We start from the raw sequence: 15,739 nt of genomic DNA on the forward strand, positions 1-15,739 counted from the left end.
AAAATTTTATCTAAATTTGTTCAGCCGCCTAATTTAAATTTGAAATTTATCTTCCATGCTTTATAGCACCTATTGAAAAAAATATGCAGATACCCTAGTTGAGAGAAAGACATCAGAAATCAGGGTCAACGCCAATTACGACGCGACGTGATTAAACCAAAATCACTCAGATTTCGGTTTAATCACGTCGCGATGATATCTATGACCACCACTTAGATCTAAAAGTTATAATATGTATAGCGTTTTATGAGGTAATTAATAATAATAGGTATCATGCGTTATCTCAGAACAATGGACAAACGTATTTTATTAGACTTGATATAGAGTTAAAACGAGATAATATTATAATATGTGTCGTACATAAATCTGAGCAAAGTCAAACTCGCAAGAAATAAAGAAAAAATCGCAAAAAATATAGAATAAAAGATAACTATAATAAATCGGTCAAGTGCGAGTCGTACTCGCGACAAGGGTTCCGTACCATACAAGAAATAACATTTTTTTTCATTCTGAACGTTCTGAAATATTATAACAGTTATAATACTTAGTAATAGTATAAAGTAATTATTATAACAGTTATAGCGGCAATAGAAATACATATTTGATGAAAATTCCAAATCTCTACTTATTACCGTTCACGAAGTACAGCCAGCTGACAGACAAACAAACGGATGCACGGACTGCAAAGACTTATAATAGGGTACCGTTGTTGGCACACTTTGGGTACGGAACCCTAGAGTTATGTTTATTATCATTATTGTGTAATTTCGGCTTAATCACGGCGATACGCTACTACTGATTACTGACTCGATATTATAGTTGAGTCGCATGCCCTTGATACCGTAACGTACCTAATTTATTATAAAGAGTGTGCTCCGGTGTGCAGTTGTGTGAATCAATTTGTGATTGAAATAACCTGCAATCTATTTTTCCTTATATTTTTTATTTCTTAGGATGTCTGGTATACGATGCTAATTAGCTATATAAATACCAGTACCATATACATGTTCTTTTACTGTTAATTTATGTCTTGTGCGGGTACAAATAAGGTGCATAATAATATAATCGGTCTCTATTGTTTTGTCCTTCCTAACGTTCATTGTAATTTATCAACAAACATTTGATTTTATCAATTTACAAGTATTACATGGATCTGTTTGATGTACTCCTCCAAGCCGGCGTGTTTACAGCCGCTGTACTGTTTTACGTCTTGTTTATAAGAAAGCCGACGAAAAGGAAAGGACATTATCGAGAACCGGGTGAGTCTACTTTCTTTTAGAAACTCATTTGTTACTTAACGACTAAGCAAATACATACTGAAGAGCCATTTAAGGTTTGAAGACTAGACCTAGGTGATCGCTTTTATATTTTTGCTGTGTGAGCGAAATGTGATGTCTATGTATAAGGAGCTCTTAAATAAGAAGTGTTTAAGTACTCGTAATTAAGTAGTGCTAGAACCGATTTTCAAAAACATATTATAAGTATGTACCTCCTTACTTAACTACTTAGACACCTAAGTAAATAGTTATCCATAATGTACAAAATTATGATTGCAATAATTATGTAAGTAAAGGGCACTTAGCTAAACGATTTACCTTTCATAATTTAATCGACCTAATTAACATAGATAAGAAGATAATAATAATGTCTTACGTTTAGGATTTGATACAGTAGGTACCTACTCTACATACATTTTTCAAAATTATTATTGTAGAAAAGTAAACACGAAGTATACCTGTCGACTATAGGTACAAGTTTTTTAGAAATCTCTGGTCTTTCCACTCGGATTACTCGCTATTTTCACGGTTAAGGAAGACTAGAACTACATCTGTACTTATTTTTTTTGAATCGCCTATATGGTGTCTTACAGGGTGGAATCATCCACTTAAGTTGTTCTTGGCCCGGTTTGCTGTGAAACGCTGGAAGTCGAAATTACCTTTACGCCAAATAAGCGAAGCCCCCTATAGAGACCAGAAGCTGGGTTGGGATGATATCACACTACGAGCCTCAGCTTCGGATGGATCTTCGCTCTTGTTGAGGATACGCAAGTTGTGCGGTCAGAAGGACATCGCCGAAGTTGTTGTGCACCTCCGATTGCAAGATGGCACCAAATATAAATTGCCGCGTAAGTTTACCTGACTAGAAAAGAAAGATGCCTGATAAGAAAGCTTGGGAATGAGCTGCCAAACAGTTTTGATGCCAATAAATTTAAGTGATTTCGTAAAGTTATGATAAAAGAACACCCGGCTGAGTTTGTTATCGGCTCTTCTCAGACCTGGGCGCGTTTGGGACCCTCGTAGTTTTAGCTTTAAGTTTACGTAATTATTATCACCATTACATCATTTTCTTACAATATGACAGTGATATCCAATTTGAATGAATGATTTGACTTTGACTGTAGGCAAAATGCTTAACAACTAGGTTCCTGCGGTAGTCGAGCGGTGCGAGAAGGGTGTGATGACCTGACGCGAGAGCTCAGCGTCTCGTAAACTTGTGACAACTGTCACCCTCCCGCACCTCTCCACTACCTCAGGAACCTACTCAGTTAAGCGTTAAATGCCTTTCATAACTGACCACTAGACACAACAAGTTACATCTCCCATGCATCTCCCCAACGTTGATAGAATCCGAGAGTAGAAACAATAACGTCAATGTAAAATGAACCTAAATGTAAACAAAAGTTGAAATTTCACTACCACTGATGATATTTTCGCAACATTTTCGCATGGAGCGCTGGCTGTTATAGATGTATCGAATGGACAAACTTAATTTTAAAACAAGGGTTATAAAGTCCATTTTATTTTAACGCTGTTTCGACATGTAGTGTTTCGACGTTCGAATTCTGTCATTCTTTCTTAATTTATTAACAGGAGCTGAGCTGTAATCAACAAAACTTATTTTTACAGAGCATCCAGAAACAGCCATCACTGAGTGGGTCCATACGCAAGATGGATGGAGCGCTGGTGGATTAAAGATACAGATATTGGAATCGCAAACAAACTTAAGGGTTATTTACAACGGTCTTCTAACGCGAGTGGGCGATAACGTTACGCAACACGTTAAGTTTAATCTAATGTAAGCTCACTAAACCGTACCCATTTTCAATCATTATAAACGATCGTAGCACCTACTAAGCATTAATGCTCACTGGAAGTCGAAGGCCTCGTCTCTCAGGAATGATGAATGAAAGAGGATGGAGGGTTTCAAATTATCTCAGAATTTCTCAACTTAAATGATGCACATAAATTCTACCACCTCACGATGAATTTTCTTTACCGAAGAGCGGTAAATATTGTTATTAACTATGATAAAAAGCAAAATGTGTTTAAAAAAAACTAAGGGGTGCCTGACCATGATTCGATTTATAGTTCATATAGAGAATGATTTGATTTATAGTTCATATCAGGGCTCAGATGTGGCCTCGCACCCTGTGTAAACCCTTTACTTGTAGCCCTTCAAAAGAAATGCATCTCCACATAAATCTATTTTGTCTTTGTCTTAGATGGGCTTCAGCAACGAGCGTCGTGCGACACCCAGAGGACTGGAGTACTCAGCTCGCGGCAGAAACTATGGCTCTGGAGCCTTGGCAAGATGGCGGTTGGCCCCAATTGCTGTAAATATTTCTTGTTAACAATTTATAAAGTAGGTATTTTTGACGGCCTCCCTGGCGCAGTGGTAAGCGCTGTGGTCTTATTAGTGGAAGGTCCCGGGTCCGATTACCGTTAGGGGTTTGGAATTTTATAATTTCTAAATTTCTGGTCTGTTCTGGTGGGAGCCTTCGCCCGTGGCTAGTTACCACCCTACCGGCAAAGCCTAGTTTCCAAGCGATTTAGCGTTCCGGTACGATGCCGTGTAGAAACCAAAGGAGTATGGGTTTAATGAAAAACTGCCATACCCCTTCCAGGTTAGTCCGCTTTCATCTTAGACTGCATCATCACTTACCACCAGGTAAAAATTGCTAGGGAGGGCTAATCCAAATCCTTTGGTTGTGGGGTCTACATTATAGAGCGAAGTCACATCGAAACGTCGTTTCTAGACACCGTGAGTTGAGCCAGTCAGTTTCTTTTATGTATCTAAATCTGAATCACAACAATTTTTTCTTGAAGCGAATAAAAATTAATGGACCTTGTATAATGAATTCGTAGACATATTCGTATTTATTTGAATGCCTTGAACAAAATTTGTTCTTATGATTTATCCTGTAACACCATTGTGTAACACCAATAATTGTATGCGTAGTTTCTAGGAGACACTAGATGATGCCCGCGACTTCGTGAATATTTAGGTATTTAAAACCCCCAAGGGTGCTTGTCGATTTTTCGGGATAGAAAGTAGCCTATATCCGTAAACGGGATGCAAGCTACTTCTGTACAAAATAGATGATGCCCATAACTTCGACCAACTGGAATTAGCTTTTTGAAAATCCTACAAAAGTATCCTGTGTGCTATAGCCATCCTCAGGATCAAGCTATTAAACCAAATTTCGTCAACATTTAAAATGATGGGCCGCGAAGAGCTAGCGACTGACAGACACACTGTCGCATTTATAATATGAGTAAGATTTAACTGCTACCAGGTCCGAGTATTTAAATAGAGACCTATCTAGCTGGTAAGGGTAGTGTCAGTAACTGCTTAACAGGTGTTTAGCTTAATGTAAAAATAATAGTAAAAGTTGCTGAAACTGCTGGTCTGACACTTCAAAAAGCCACCAAATCAGAAAGAACAAAAATAGGATAGTTTAAAATTCTTGTTAATTCCTAGAAACGAATGCGACGAAGGTGCTGGTAGCTGGATGCAATGGGGAGCAATTCAAGGGCGTTTCCAATCGTTTGACGCAGACGGTGCTGTACACAAAAGCGAGTACCTTCGCTTGCGGGGAGCCAAGGAACGGAGCTGGTCTCTCGGCAGCAAGGCCCTGAGGCGATCCGTCACACTTACAGCGGTAGCGAGCGATGGTACCGCGGTGCAAATCCGTGGCTTGTCGTACTATAACAACTTCACTCAGTATGTATCAATTTTTTTTAAAGAATATTAGCCATGCTAATCATGACTGATACTCCCCTTTCCCCTCCAATTAAGCGTAAAGCTTGTACCAGGAGTGGGTACCAGGTAGTAGTGCAACGAAACCGTCGACCTTTCGGAATTCAGTCCGCTCCTCAACCGTCGAGCTATCGAGGCTCTAGATTTAGAGATATTTTCCTTTTTTTAAGTCTTGTTTCCCAATAAATAAAACAAAACACTAACTTTTTCTTAAACATAGTTATTACTTAAATACGAGTTTTTTGCTTGTTCTTCTCGGTAAGAAAGGCATTCCGAGCCAGTGGTTGATGCATTTGACGATTCAAAAGTAGATACTTGTAAAAATTTATTTGAAAAAAAATTCTATTTTATTCTTAATTCTATTTCATTCGATATGTTTAACTTAATTAATTAAATTCCCCTATTCAAATGCTAACAGGCGCGTTTTGAGCCTCCTGCCAACTTCACCCACAATTTTGTCAAGTTTTGTAAATTAAAGTAGAAGTAAACAGAATACAGTCCAGTGAGTAGGGCATAAAGGTATAAATTATTGTATGATTCCTTCTGTTAACATTTTGCAGCCTAGTACTTATTTCTTACAGATGCATTTCAGGAAACGTGAGGTTTCCCAATTTTATGGTGAAAAGCATAACCTCAACTGATTTGGTCTTGTCTGATTTTTGCGAGGGTGGCACTGAAATACCAAATACTTACACCATAAACGTAAGCAGTGAGTGTTTATTTTTTCCATCAAGTAGGTAGACGTATCTTTTATTGAAAATAATAATTTTGTTTAGATCTAGAGCAAAGTTCAGACACTTTTTCAAATTCCTGTCAATAATCGTTATATCTTTACAGCATCAAATAGTCGTACTTTAAAAGTGATACTTCGGATCAACAAGGAAGGCGGGCATACGTTCAGTGGCGTTCCACAGAAAGAAGAACTACTTTATCGGAATGTTGCTGTCGAAATCAACGGAGAACATGGAACAGGGATCCTTGAGTTGGGATATGATAGGTTAGGTAGGTCTACAAGTTGAAAACTAATTTTGTAAACTATCAAATTAGTGCAGAAATTTAATAGGTCACTTTACAGTTTACTCTTTGGTGTTCAAATCAAATTTATTGAATTTAGGAAGTTGAATTTATTGGAATCAGCACCACTTTAAGAAATAACTACCAAAAGATCTTCGTCTGTAACATTTTTGCAAAATTAACTGTTATATTTTATCTGGCTGAAAATGGTCACAGAAGCCAAACCAAATGTGGCCAGCAAGCTAACCTAACATACTTAACTAAATTAAATGTGAAGTTACTGCAAAACCACAGGCTAGAGTGCAACATATTGTGATCCTGTGGCGACAAAACTTAAATAATAAACATAAAAATATTCAAAATGGCCTCATTTCAAAAAATGGTCACATGACCTGCTTTTCTTTGTAGAAACCAAATCTGCAACACCAACTAATATCACTCCACTGCCTGCATTGAAATGGCTAGACGAGAAAGAAGCAGGGGAGGTAGGCTATTGCCTGCCATTTGACGCTATTGCCGCTACTTGTACCGACTACGTGGGGGGTAAAGGAGCTTCGCTTGCTCTTCTGGCTTCAGTGCAAGAAAAAGAGGTAAATATATGTAGCGCTTTCTTTTTCTGTCTGGCCAGGCTGAGCTCACTTGGTCACGTAACCCGGGATATATAATGCACAGTTATTATGTCGTAACAAGACTTGCTTTTCATTTATTTTATAATATCAACAGGGCCAGCCCTTTCATAAATATTAGAAGCGTTGGGTATCTGTATGGTTTTTCTTACTTTTGACATTTTATCTAGGTTATATAACTACAGGATAAAAAATTTAAATGAGAACAGAGATCTTGCCTGTAAATAGTTTTAAAATAAAATGAAAATTGTAAGTATTTATTATTTTTAGGGTTATTGCGTTCCACCCGGTTTTTGCGTGACTAGCAAAGCTTTAAACCAACAACTGGAGAACAATCCTAAACTGGTATACGCTATTTCCGAAATGGAGAAAGCCAATGAGAATTATAAAGAGAGTACATTTAAAGTAAAATGTGACAAGTGAGTTTTTTAACATTTTTTTTATTTAGATAATAAATTGAATAATTTAAATTATACTAATTATATTAATTTTCAGAGCAGTTAACTTATTTGTAACAACCGAAATTACTGAAGACGTTAAAAATAAAATATTAGAACACTTGAATGAGCTACGGAAGAAAGCGACAGATAACAAATATGGCTCTCAATTGCGATTTGCAGTAAGATCATCAGGTAATGTGAATGCATTCCATACTGAACGTAATAATAATTATTATTATTATTCTTCTTAAAATGAAAAGGATGGATAGGGATAGACCTAAGAGTAACATCCCTTTGAAATTTTATTTGCCCTTATTTGGCTATATAATACTTATTAACAGTGTCTTCTTGGATTCCTTCGTCTGCTTGGATTTAAGGTCCTTCGCTAGATTATGTACTTATTATTTAAGCTTTGATTGACCAAAGTGTCCAATGACAAGTATTCTCGCAGAACTTGCTTTCAATGTCAAAAAATGCAAGTGTTTAGTAAAACTTGTACGAACTGACTTGCCGAAACTGTATACGCAGTGCCAAAAGCAGATTTCTGCTAGAAACTTGGGAAGTTTTTTGCCAGTGGACGTCTGGCCTTTATGATTTTCATTTATTACCAGCGGTTGGCGAAGACAGCGAGGCACTGTCGGCGGCCGGGCAAAACGATACAATATTGGGGTGTGCGAGTGACGATGACGTCATACGCGCCGTGCAGAAGTGTTGGGCGTCCATGTTTGCCTTTACGAGCGCTTATTACCGCAGGTAAAGTTAAATATTATGTTCATATGTAAGTAGTAGTTCGCCCCGAACTGCGACCACGTGTACCTAATATTATCCACATTTGCTTCTATGAGCACCGAGCACCTCCCTCAAACAAAGGTTATAACGTTTTATTCACATATTATTATTTATTCACATATCAAATTCACATATTATTATTTGTGAATTTGAAGTTCATTCAGTGAGAAGGCGATAATGCGTTGATGATGGTAATGATGATGATGATGATGTTCATTAATTTACAAGTTATAAGGGCTTCGACTAACAGACGGACAGACAGGTAGACAAATTCACCCAAGTACACCTGGAGACCTCGTTTCGTACCCTACACATCATTTAGCGAAAACTGTTAAAGAATCCAAGTTACTCGTATTAATTTCATTAAAGCGCTACATAAAAAAAAAATGTATTGCTGAAAAATTAAAAACAAAAGTCTGCAGAGTATTAGAGGCCTATAACCTTGTATTTAAACAGTGAGTAACCATATCTACAAGCCTTCAAGGCTAATATTTCAAATGTCTTTAGAGATTAATCGTATTGTTCAGGCAGAATGGTCAGCCGTGTATGTGTGGTGGTGGAGTGGTGGTGCAGGCGCTGGTCACACCGCGGGTGGCTGGAGTCATGTTCACCCGACACCCGCTGCATGGCGACCCAACGAGGATCCTCATCACAGCCAACTATGGCTTGGGAGAGGTCAGTAGAGACTCGAGGTGTAACGATATATAATACGGGGTGTAATCAGAACACTAGCAAAAATGAAGACAGGTGATAGTACTGATGATTATTATTATTACTAATAACTTAGTAAGATACTAATACTACAAGATAAGGCAAATGGTTATTGGCATTGGATTGTGTTAAAGTAGTATAATATAACGCTAAGTTTTTGCTAGCATTGCGAAAAGTACGTGATTTTCACTAAATACCTCAAAATACTTACCTGAAAAGTCTCCTGTACAAAGACTTTTTTCAATTTGGCTGTTATCTGATCTCTAAAACCAGAATTGTTCAGTAGAATTTTCTGTTTTATGTTAGAGGATGTTGATGAATGGGATTTGAAACTGTTGACATTTGAATTTGCAGAGTGTGGTATCTGGATCGGTGGAGCCGGACACAATTATTGTAAAGCGTGGATCAGACGACACACTATCGATTGCCAAGGTCGAGCTAGGTTCCAAAACACATCGAGTGACCACGAGCAGCGATGGTGTTAGTTCGGAAAGCGTACCCGAATCTGATCGAACCAAAGCATGTTTATCGGAATCAGAGATTTTGAAACTTGCTCAAATTGCTGTATCACAAGAGAAACTTTGGGGTGCAGGAAGAGATATTGAGTGGGCTATAAAAGACGTAAGAATACTTATATTAGCCTACATATCGTTTTAAATTTACCATCACTTCACTTTCCGTCAGGTGTGATTGTGGTCAAGCGCTTGCCTATAATTAATAAAAACCCCTTTCTTATTTTGTTTTCCAAGGATAGCCTTTGTTTCTTTTAAGAATAATGTTTTGACCATATTGAACGTGATAACTCTTTCCTCTAAAATTATACTTCAAGTGAGGAGTAGAGACCATAGTGGAACGTGCCCATTGCCTTTCTCTATCATGTCTTCCCTCCATTTTGCCTTCAATAATATTCGCAATAAAAAAATCGTTATTTGTTCGGAAGGCAAGTAGATAGGTACTGCCCGATTATTTCTTTATTTATTTCTTGTAACTAGGGATATAAAAAATTAAACAATCAGGGCAGACTTCTAATTTTACGAAGGCTGGAATTTCACAGAGCGAGATATTCCTTCTTCAAGCGCGACCAATCACGTCCCTAGAACGATGGATGGAAGAGGAGTTGCTGCATGAATTAGACTCCCCAATCATGTCGGACGACGAACTCGTCACCTTCGCTAACACAGGGGAGGTCTTCCCTAAGCCCGTCACTCCGCTGACTCACGATATGGTGTATCGCCCTCTGGAAAAAGGTATCGCGACATTGATGGTAGTGACTGCTGACGGTTATGACAAGAAAATTATGATCACCCACAATAGATGCGCTCTTGCTCTATACAACGTAAGTTAATATTATCAAGTAGACAGTTATGATTGTGTCAAATAAAGCTAATAAAATTAAATCATATCATTTCAATTATTAAAGTTACCGATCCATGTCAGTGTCTTTGCAAAACACAATACAAATATTAACATATATTAAAGATTTCAGAGTAGCGGCCATGAAAATTAAAAAAAAAGAATATTTCTTGTACAGAACCCTTCTTGGCGAGTCTGACTCGCATTTGACCGATTTTTTTAATTGTTCAAAATACTTATCAACAAATTAGGTTGACTGAAATTACAACCTCAAACTGGAATTCCTTGTTGTGGTGAACGTTCAGGATCAAATCGACTTCATAGGGCAATGGCTAAATAAAACAAGCAAATAGATTTAATAATACTATTTTATAAAATACTGAATAGTTAATAAATTTTCGACACTCAAAGACCTTGAAATACAAGTATTATTGGGAGTGTTCTGGTTTAAGAAAAAAAAAATACTTACCTGCACCAGCCTTCCTCTAGAAAGTTTAAACGTTTATGTGAGGTTGTGTTAATGTTTACCTATGTCTACAGACGTTGTACCTACGGTTCCCTGAGAAGATCGACATGAACATCCGCATGTTGGAGATGTCCATCCACGGGCACAAGGTAGCCGACGACGACATCCTCCGAACAGCATTACACAGGAGACAACCGCAGTTTACCGACAAGTTGTTTGCTATTTTAGATATGGTAAAGGTATGTGTGAGATACTCTTAACTCTATGCCTATATATATCTAATATCTATATCTAAGCCTATGCCTGAAAGCGTTTTACATTCTCGTATTTATCTCGTACCTACTTATTCGATTGCACAAAAATTTTAAAGTAAAGGTTTGTCCAACTAAAATCTTTTTTGCCGAAAACTTTGTGAAAGGGCTTATATTACTCTTAATTCTGTATGAATGAAATGAATGTACCACCTTTTTATAATTTACAGAGCATGATCATTACAAAATGGATAATGAACGATACAATCGAGCGTGTAAATAAGATGGACCTGAATGTTGACTCAGAAACCCCACTGGAACTGTTTAGTAATATAGTTACAGCGGAGAAAGATATGATGCGGTTTACCAGAAACCATGGCATTACCACCTCCGCGAGCACTTTTACGCAGTTCATAGCTATGAACGTGCTGTTGGAAAATAGATCAGGTATGTTCAAGTGGTGATAGCCTGATTCAGTGAATCCGTGGTTCAATCCCGGGTTATTTGTGTTTTAACCAATTAAACATCACATGCGGTGAAAGAAAACATCGTGAGGAAACCTGTACGCCTGATCTTAACCATGTTCTCAAATGTGTGTGAAGACTGCTAATCTGATTCGGTCAACCCGGTACACTATAGCCTAACCCCATATCATTTTGAGAGTAGATCTGTCCTTAGTAATGGGCCGATAATGGGTTGAGATGATGTTTTAGCGTCTGTTCGACGTCCAAAATAATTCAAGTGACGTTATGAACGCCTTGACGCGCGCTTGGTGTTGACCAAGTCTTTTATTGCGGGCAGCGCACACGCAGCGCCGACGACCCAAGATGAATGACCGCAAGCAGTGCAGCTTTAGATATGTGCATGAATTTGTTTTATGCTCCAATTTGGTTGAAAAATTATTTTAAGAAGTGCAGAAAAATTTATTGATCAGAACTCAACAGAACTCTGCAAGTATGTCAGAAATCAGAATAAAGAGAAAGTGCTATATAAAGTTTCAACTCGATCGGATGCGCCATGCGCGAATGCATCGGTAACGAACGAACGGACAAACACGTAAACATTCATTTTTATAATATAGGGACTTCGTCTGTGATGGCGTTTGCTGGCGCGCGTGCTGTGCTTGTTTGGAGTGTTTTTTTTGTTAAGAGTGGATGGTTTTTGTGTTAGTTGGTGTTTTTTGGTGGTGGAACTGACTGGGAAGCGCTCTAAAGAGGCGCCGCGCGTATGTCGGCGGGCGCCGGCACAGACGGAGTCCATACTTGTATAGATTCAATAACTTGAAAATAACTACAAACTTGACATTGGCTAATCAGAGTAAAGCCAGATATAAAGAAAAAAAAAAATAATATGAATTGATGCAGCGAATACATAGATTCATCTGGGCATAATTCATAGATTTCTCACCTGAGCTCTGTTACGAGATCGGCAAGTTGCTCAGCTCGGGAGACGTACTGTCCGCGGAGGTGCCGCACGCGTTGGCCAAACTTGCGAGCAAGTTGGAAGATTCTGGCAAACTGGAGGAGTTCCGTAGTCAAGATCCAAACACAGCCATGGACTGGCTTACAAACAATTTGCCAAATGTCTACAACGATGTTTGTGCGTTCTTGGAGCAGCACGGGCATAGAGCTATTATGGAAGTGAGTGAATAGAACTATTTTTTATGCAAATAAACTTTTACAAGAACTTTTTAATCGTCATTTAATGCAATATTCATCTACAACTGGTCGTAATGCTTTTACTCCCCTTTGATAGGGGCAAGTTGGATAGCTAGTATGATATTACGCGAGAGTGAGCTACCAAAATATATCTTCTGCATATTTTAGTTTGATCTCGCAACAAAGCCGTGGGTGTTGGTGCCGGAAGAGTTGATGAAAATGCTGATGCACATTAAACCATCAAAAGAAGAGCACCAAGCCAAAACTAGCGATGAAATCATTGCTTCTCTAAAAACCCCTCAAAAATCAAGCACAAGGTAGGTTCATTATTTTAATTTTGTGGTGAATCAACTCCTTGTTGTGTGCATTCCTCATTAGTCAAATTGGCTAAAGATTTTATTTTGCAAATTGACTAAGCTCGTTGTTTGCCGTAGCTCTTTGGCATTGTGCAAACAAAAATAGAATAAATTGTCGTCTATTTATTACTGAGATACAATCTAAAGATTGTAACATAATTTCATCAATTTTCATAGATGGATCTCTCGATACGGTACCAATGAAGCGTATGGATGGGTTCTAATAACACACATATTTTAATTTAACTATCATTGTTGGTTTCACAATTCTTCTAATAATAATTACATCTTAGATCCTAAGCTTTAATATTTTATATTCAGCAAGGAACTTAGGTAAATGTAATTTTAGGAAAGTCCTCCGATGGATTCTCCCGCTGTGCCATCGTGCCGTGCGTCACCGTGAGGCCACTAAAGCGCACTTGATCCTCGCGGTGCACAAGCTGCGCCTCGCAGCGCTGAGCCTCGGCCGACTGCTCACACGGAGCTGGCACTTGCCTCATCCAGACCTGGTGTTCTTCTTCAGAGCTAACGAACTAAGAGATTACATTACTACGAGGGATCCAGCTTTGTTGAAAAAGTAAGAATTTTATCTGATTAATGTGATATATTTTGAAAAGGTCACATTAATCAGAATCCTAATGTTATGTAAGGATATCCTTTCCAAATGATTTTCTAAAAAGTTCTTAGCCTGTTACTGTACAGTTTAGGGCTTAACGTTGTCTAATACACCAGTTTTAAGAGTTTGTAACTCCCCGCGCCCTGTGCCTTTTAAAATATTGCTGTTTAGCATGTTAACATGTATAACAATGGCGTTTGTGTACTGATTGCAATTTAAAGTTAAAGATTTTTTGTAACTCATTGAATAAAATAAAATGAACTTAAAAATTTTCGCGATGCAAACTGAAATTTTCAATAGATCTTTATTAGCTTTAGCCAATGTGTTCTATACTTATTTCATCAATTGCAGAGCTATCCAACGTCAACAGTATTATCCGGGATGGTGTAAGCAGAAATTCGCAGAAGTTATCAAGGGCTGGCCACAACCTCTTGCGGTAGAGAAACCCAGAGTTACTGCTGGAGGAGTGAGGTTACAAGCGACATCAGTGTGTGGTGGAGAAGTCATCGCACGAGCTTGCGTTGTTAAAGATCTTTCCGAGGTAATTTTACAACTAATATTATTGAAATCACGAAACCCCTAGCGTAACTTAACTGTCCCTTTATCTATTTAAAATTTCGTTTCCTGAAAATGTACTAATAGAGAACACCCTGGTTGTTAAAATAAGAGCAAGAAATACGACGCTGCTCGGTCGTGTAATGTCACTATCCCATTTTCGACCGACCAAAACTTTGAGTGGAGAAAGAAGCACACTTTGATCTTCATTATCTCACTCAGTTTCTTTTAATTTCCTCGATCATTATGATTCCTCTAACTAAAGTTGATAGCTAAATCCATTAGATATTTATTTTTCAATATAATAACCATGAGTGTTTGTCAAAGCATACATTGTTTTTTTACAGATAAGCCTCTTACAACAGGGAGATGTGCTCATAACGAATTCGACGGACATTGGTTGGTCGCCCTACTTTCCGCTGTTATCAGGCATCGTAACGGAACTAGGAGGTCTGATCTCACATGGTAAGTACTCAAAGCCACCCGCACATTATTATCTTTTTCCGATTTAATTTATAAGTTTTAACCATAGGCTTAGAGCGTAGGGAAAAAATTGTAAGTCTATGGTTTTAACCACCAAATTGATGGTTAAAATACTAAAGTATTTTGAGAGGGACGTGTTACGTGTGGCTTATTTGTGACAACGCATATTAATCGATTGCGATTGTTAAGCAACGTCCATCCAAGTCGGTAACTGGATGGGTGACCGACTTTGGTGGCCCGAATTTAGCCTTTTTGTTTCCTCCATGCTTCGGAGAGCACGTTAAGCCGTCGTCAGTCCAGGTTATTATCATTAACATCTGATAACTGTATAACTCAAGAATCGAAATCTGTTCTCTTTGAGTTGTATAGGGAAGGATCTGGGAACCCACCACATTATTATCCCAGGAGAACTCCTAACATTATGATGAACGTGATTATTGGAGAGGAGCCACGACCCTCAGCAATGAGGAATAATGACTATAAAGAAGTCTTTTTGCTTGCTAGTATTATCGATCACAAAGATTACGTTGCCGACTGCTCAAGCAGATAACGACTGCACGAGCAGATGACAATGACTGCTCGAGCGACCCGTGTACTTTCTTAAACGATCTACTGCTCAAGCTGCTCGCTCTGACTGGCGTTATCTCACCAGGAGCAGTGATAGCCCGCGAGTACGGGCTGCCATGCGTCGTGGGCGCCACGCACGCCACCACCGCGTTCGCGACGGGGGACACGGTGCGACTCTCCGGCAGGGAGGGCGTTGTCGAGACTGTGCAAGTTACATCCCAACACCAAACTGATACCTAAGCAGACACGATGCTTTTAGCATCAGCGATTGACGATTTAGTTGCTTTTCCGTAGCTCGATGTCCAGATTGAGGGCAACATAGCATCGTAACATTCTATAACGCACGGTTTGTATGGGAATCGCCTGAGGTGCGATGTCGTTTTGTGATCCCAAGTATTGTAGACGGATCCATACAATTGCTTTACCATTTTTGGCAACAACTTCACTAAGGCTTGGAAAAGTATATGTAGGTCTTGTAAGCGAAAATAGACCTTGTAGTGTTATGTCTGATGTTCGAAAGATATTCAGTCTAAAGTTTATCTGAGAAAGCAATTTTATGATCCATAAGTTGGGTACATTGTTAAGAGTTGTTTTTTAAGTAAGCAGCAACGCACACCTGCAGAAGTGGAATGGCTCTTTATTTACTTTCGTAACGTAAATAAGGTCAACTTGAGTTTCTATCAAAAAGATTCTGCGCTCCATTCTTCGACTCCATTTTGCATGTGTGCGTTGTTCCTTATTTTCTTACGAAAGAAGGCACAAAAGTATTTATAAATTAATTTATTAAATAAGTACATATTTTAAGAGAGTTTTG

At 38.4% G+C, this 15,739-nt stretch overlaps 1 protein-coding gene across 1 annotated transcript; it reads left to right on the forward strand.

Moving 5' to 3' along the window:
* The first annotated feature begins 581 nt into the window (after positions 1-581).
* Positions 582-15,726, forward strand: LOC123878124 (putative phosphoenolpyruvate synthase). The gene is made up of 22 exons (XM_045925217.1): positions 582-1,259; positions 1,871-2,125; positions 2,907-3,075; positions 3,503-3,613; positions 4,762-5,004; positions 5,622-5,749; positions 5,878-6,042; positions 6,463-6,644; positions 6,951-7,099; positions 7,176-7,312; positions 7,732-7,873; positions 8,437-8,584; positions 8,975-9,241; positions 9,675-9,956; positions 10,514-10,678; positions 10,921-11,137; positions 12,089-12,330; positions 12,517-12,665; positions 13,054-13,281; positions 13,672-13,861; positions 14,223-14,340; positions 15,011-15,726. Exons 1-22 carry the CDS (start codon positions 1,148-1,150, stop codon positions 15,163-15,165), a joined length of 3,954 nt encoding a protein of 1,317 aa, XP_045781173.1. The 5' UTR covers positions 582-1,147; the 3' UTR covers positions 15,166-15,726.
* The last annotated feature ends 13 nt before the right edge of the window (positions 15,727-15,739 follow it).

Source organism: Maniola jurtina, chromosome 2 (assembly GCF_905333055.1).
Source record: "Maniola jurtina chromosome 2, ilManJurt1.1, whole genome shotgun sequence".
NCBI classification, from domain to species: Eukaryota; Metazoa; Arthropoda; class Insecta; order Lepidoptera; family Nymphalidae; genus Maniola; species Maniola jurtina.

What these genes read in the sequence shown, in the direction of transcription:
- LOC123878124 (XM_045925217.1), top strand. Translation starts at nt 1,148, where the DNA reads ATGGATCTGTTTGATGTACTCCTCCAAGCCGGCGTGTTTACAGCCGCT. An exon ending in TTGAGTGGGCTATAAAAGAC is followed by an intron (nt 9,242 to 9,674) that starts GTAAGAATACTT and finishes GGAATTTCACAG; the next exon opens with AGCGAGATATTCCTTCTTCA. An exon ending in GATCCAGCTTTGTTGAAAAA is followed by an intron (nt 13,282 to 13,671) that starts GTAAGAATTTTA and finishes CATCAATTGCAG; the next exon opens with AGCTATCCAACGTCAACAGT.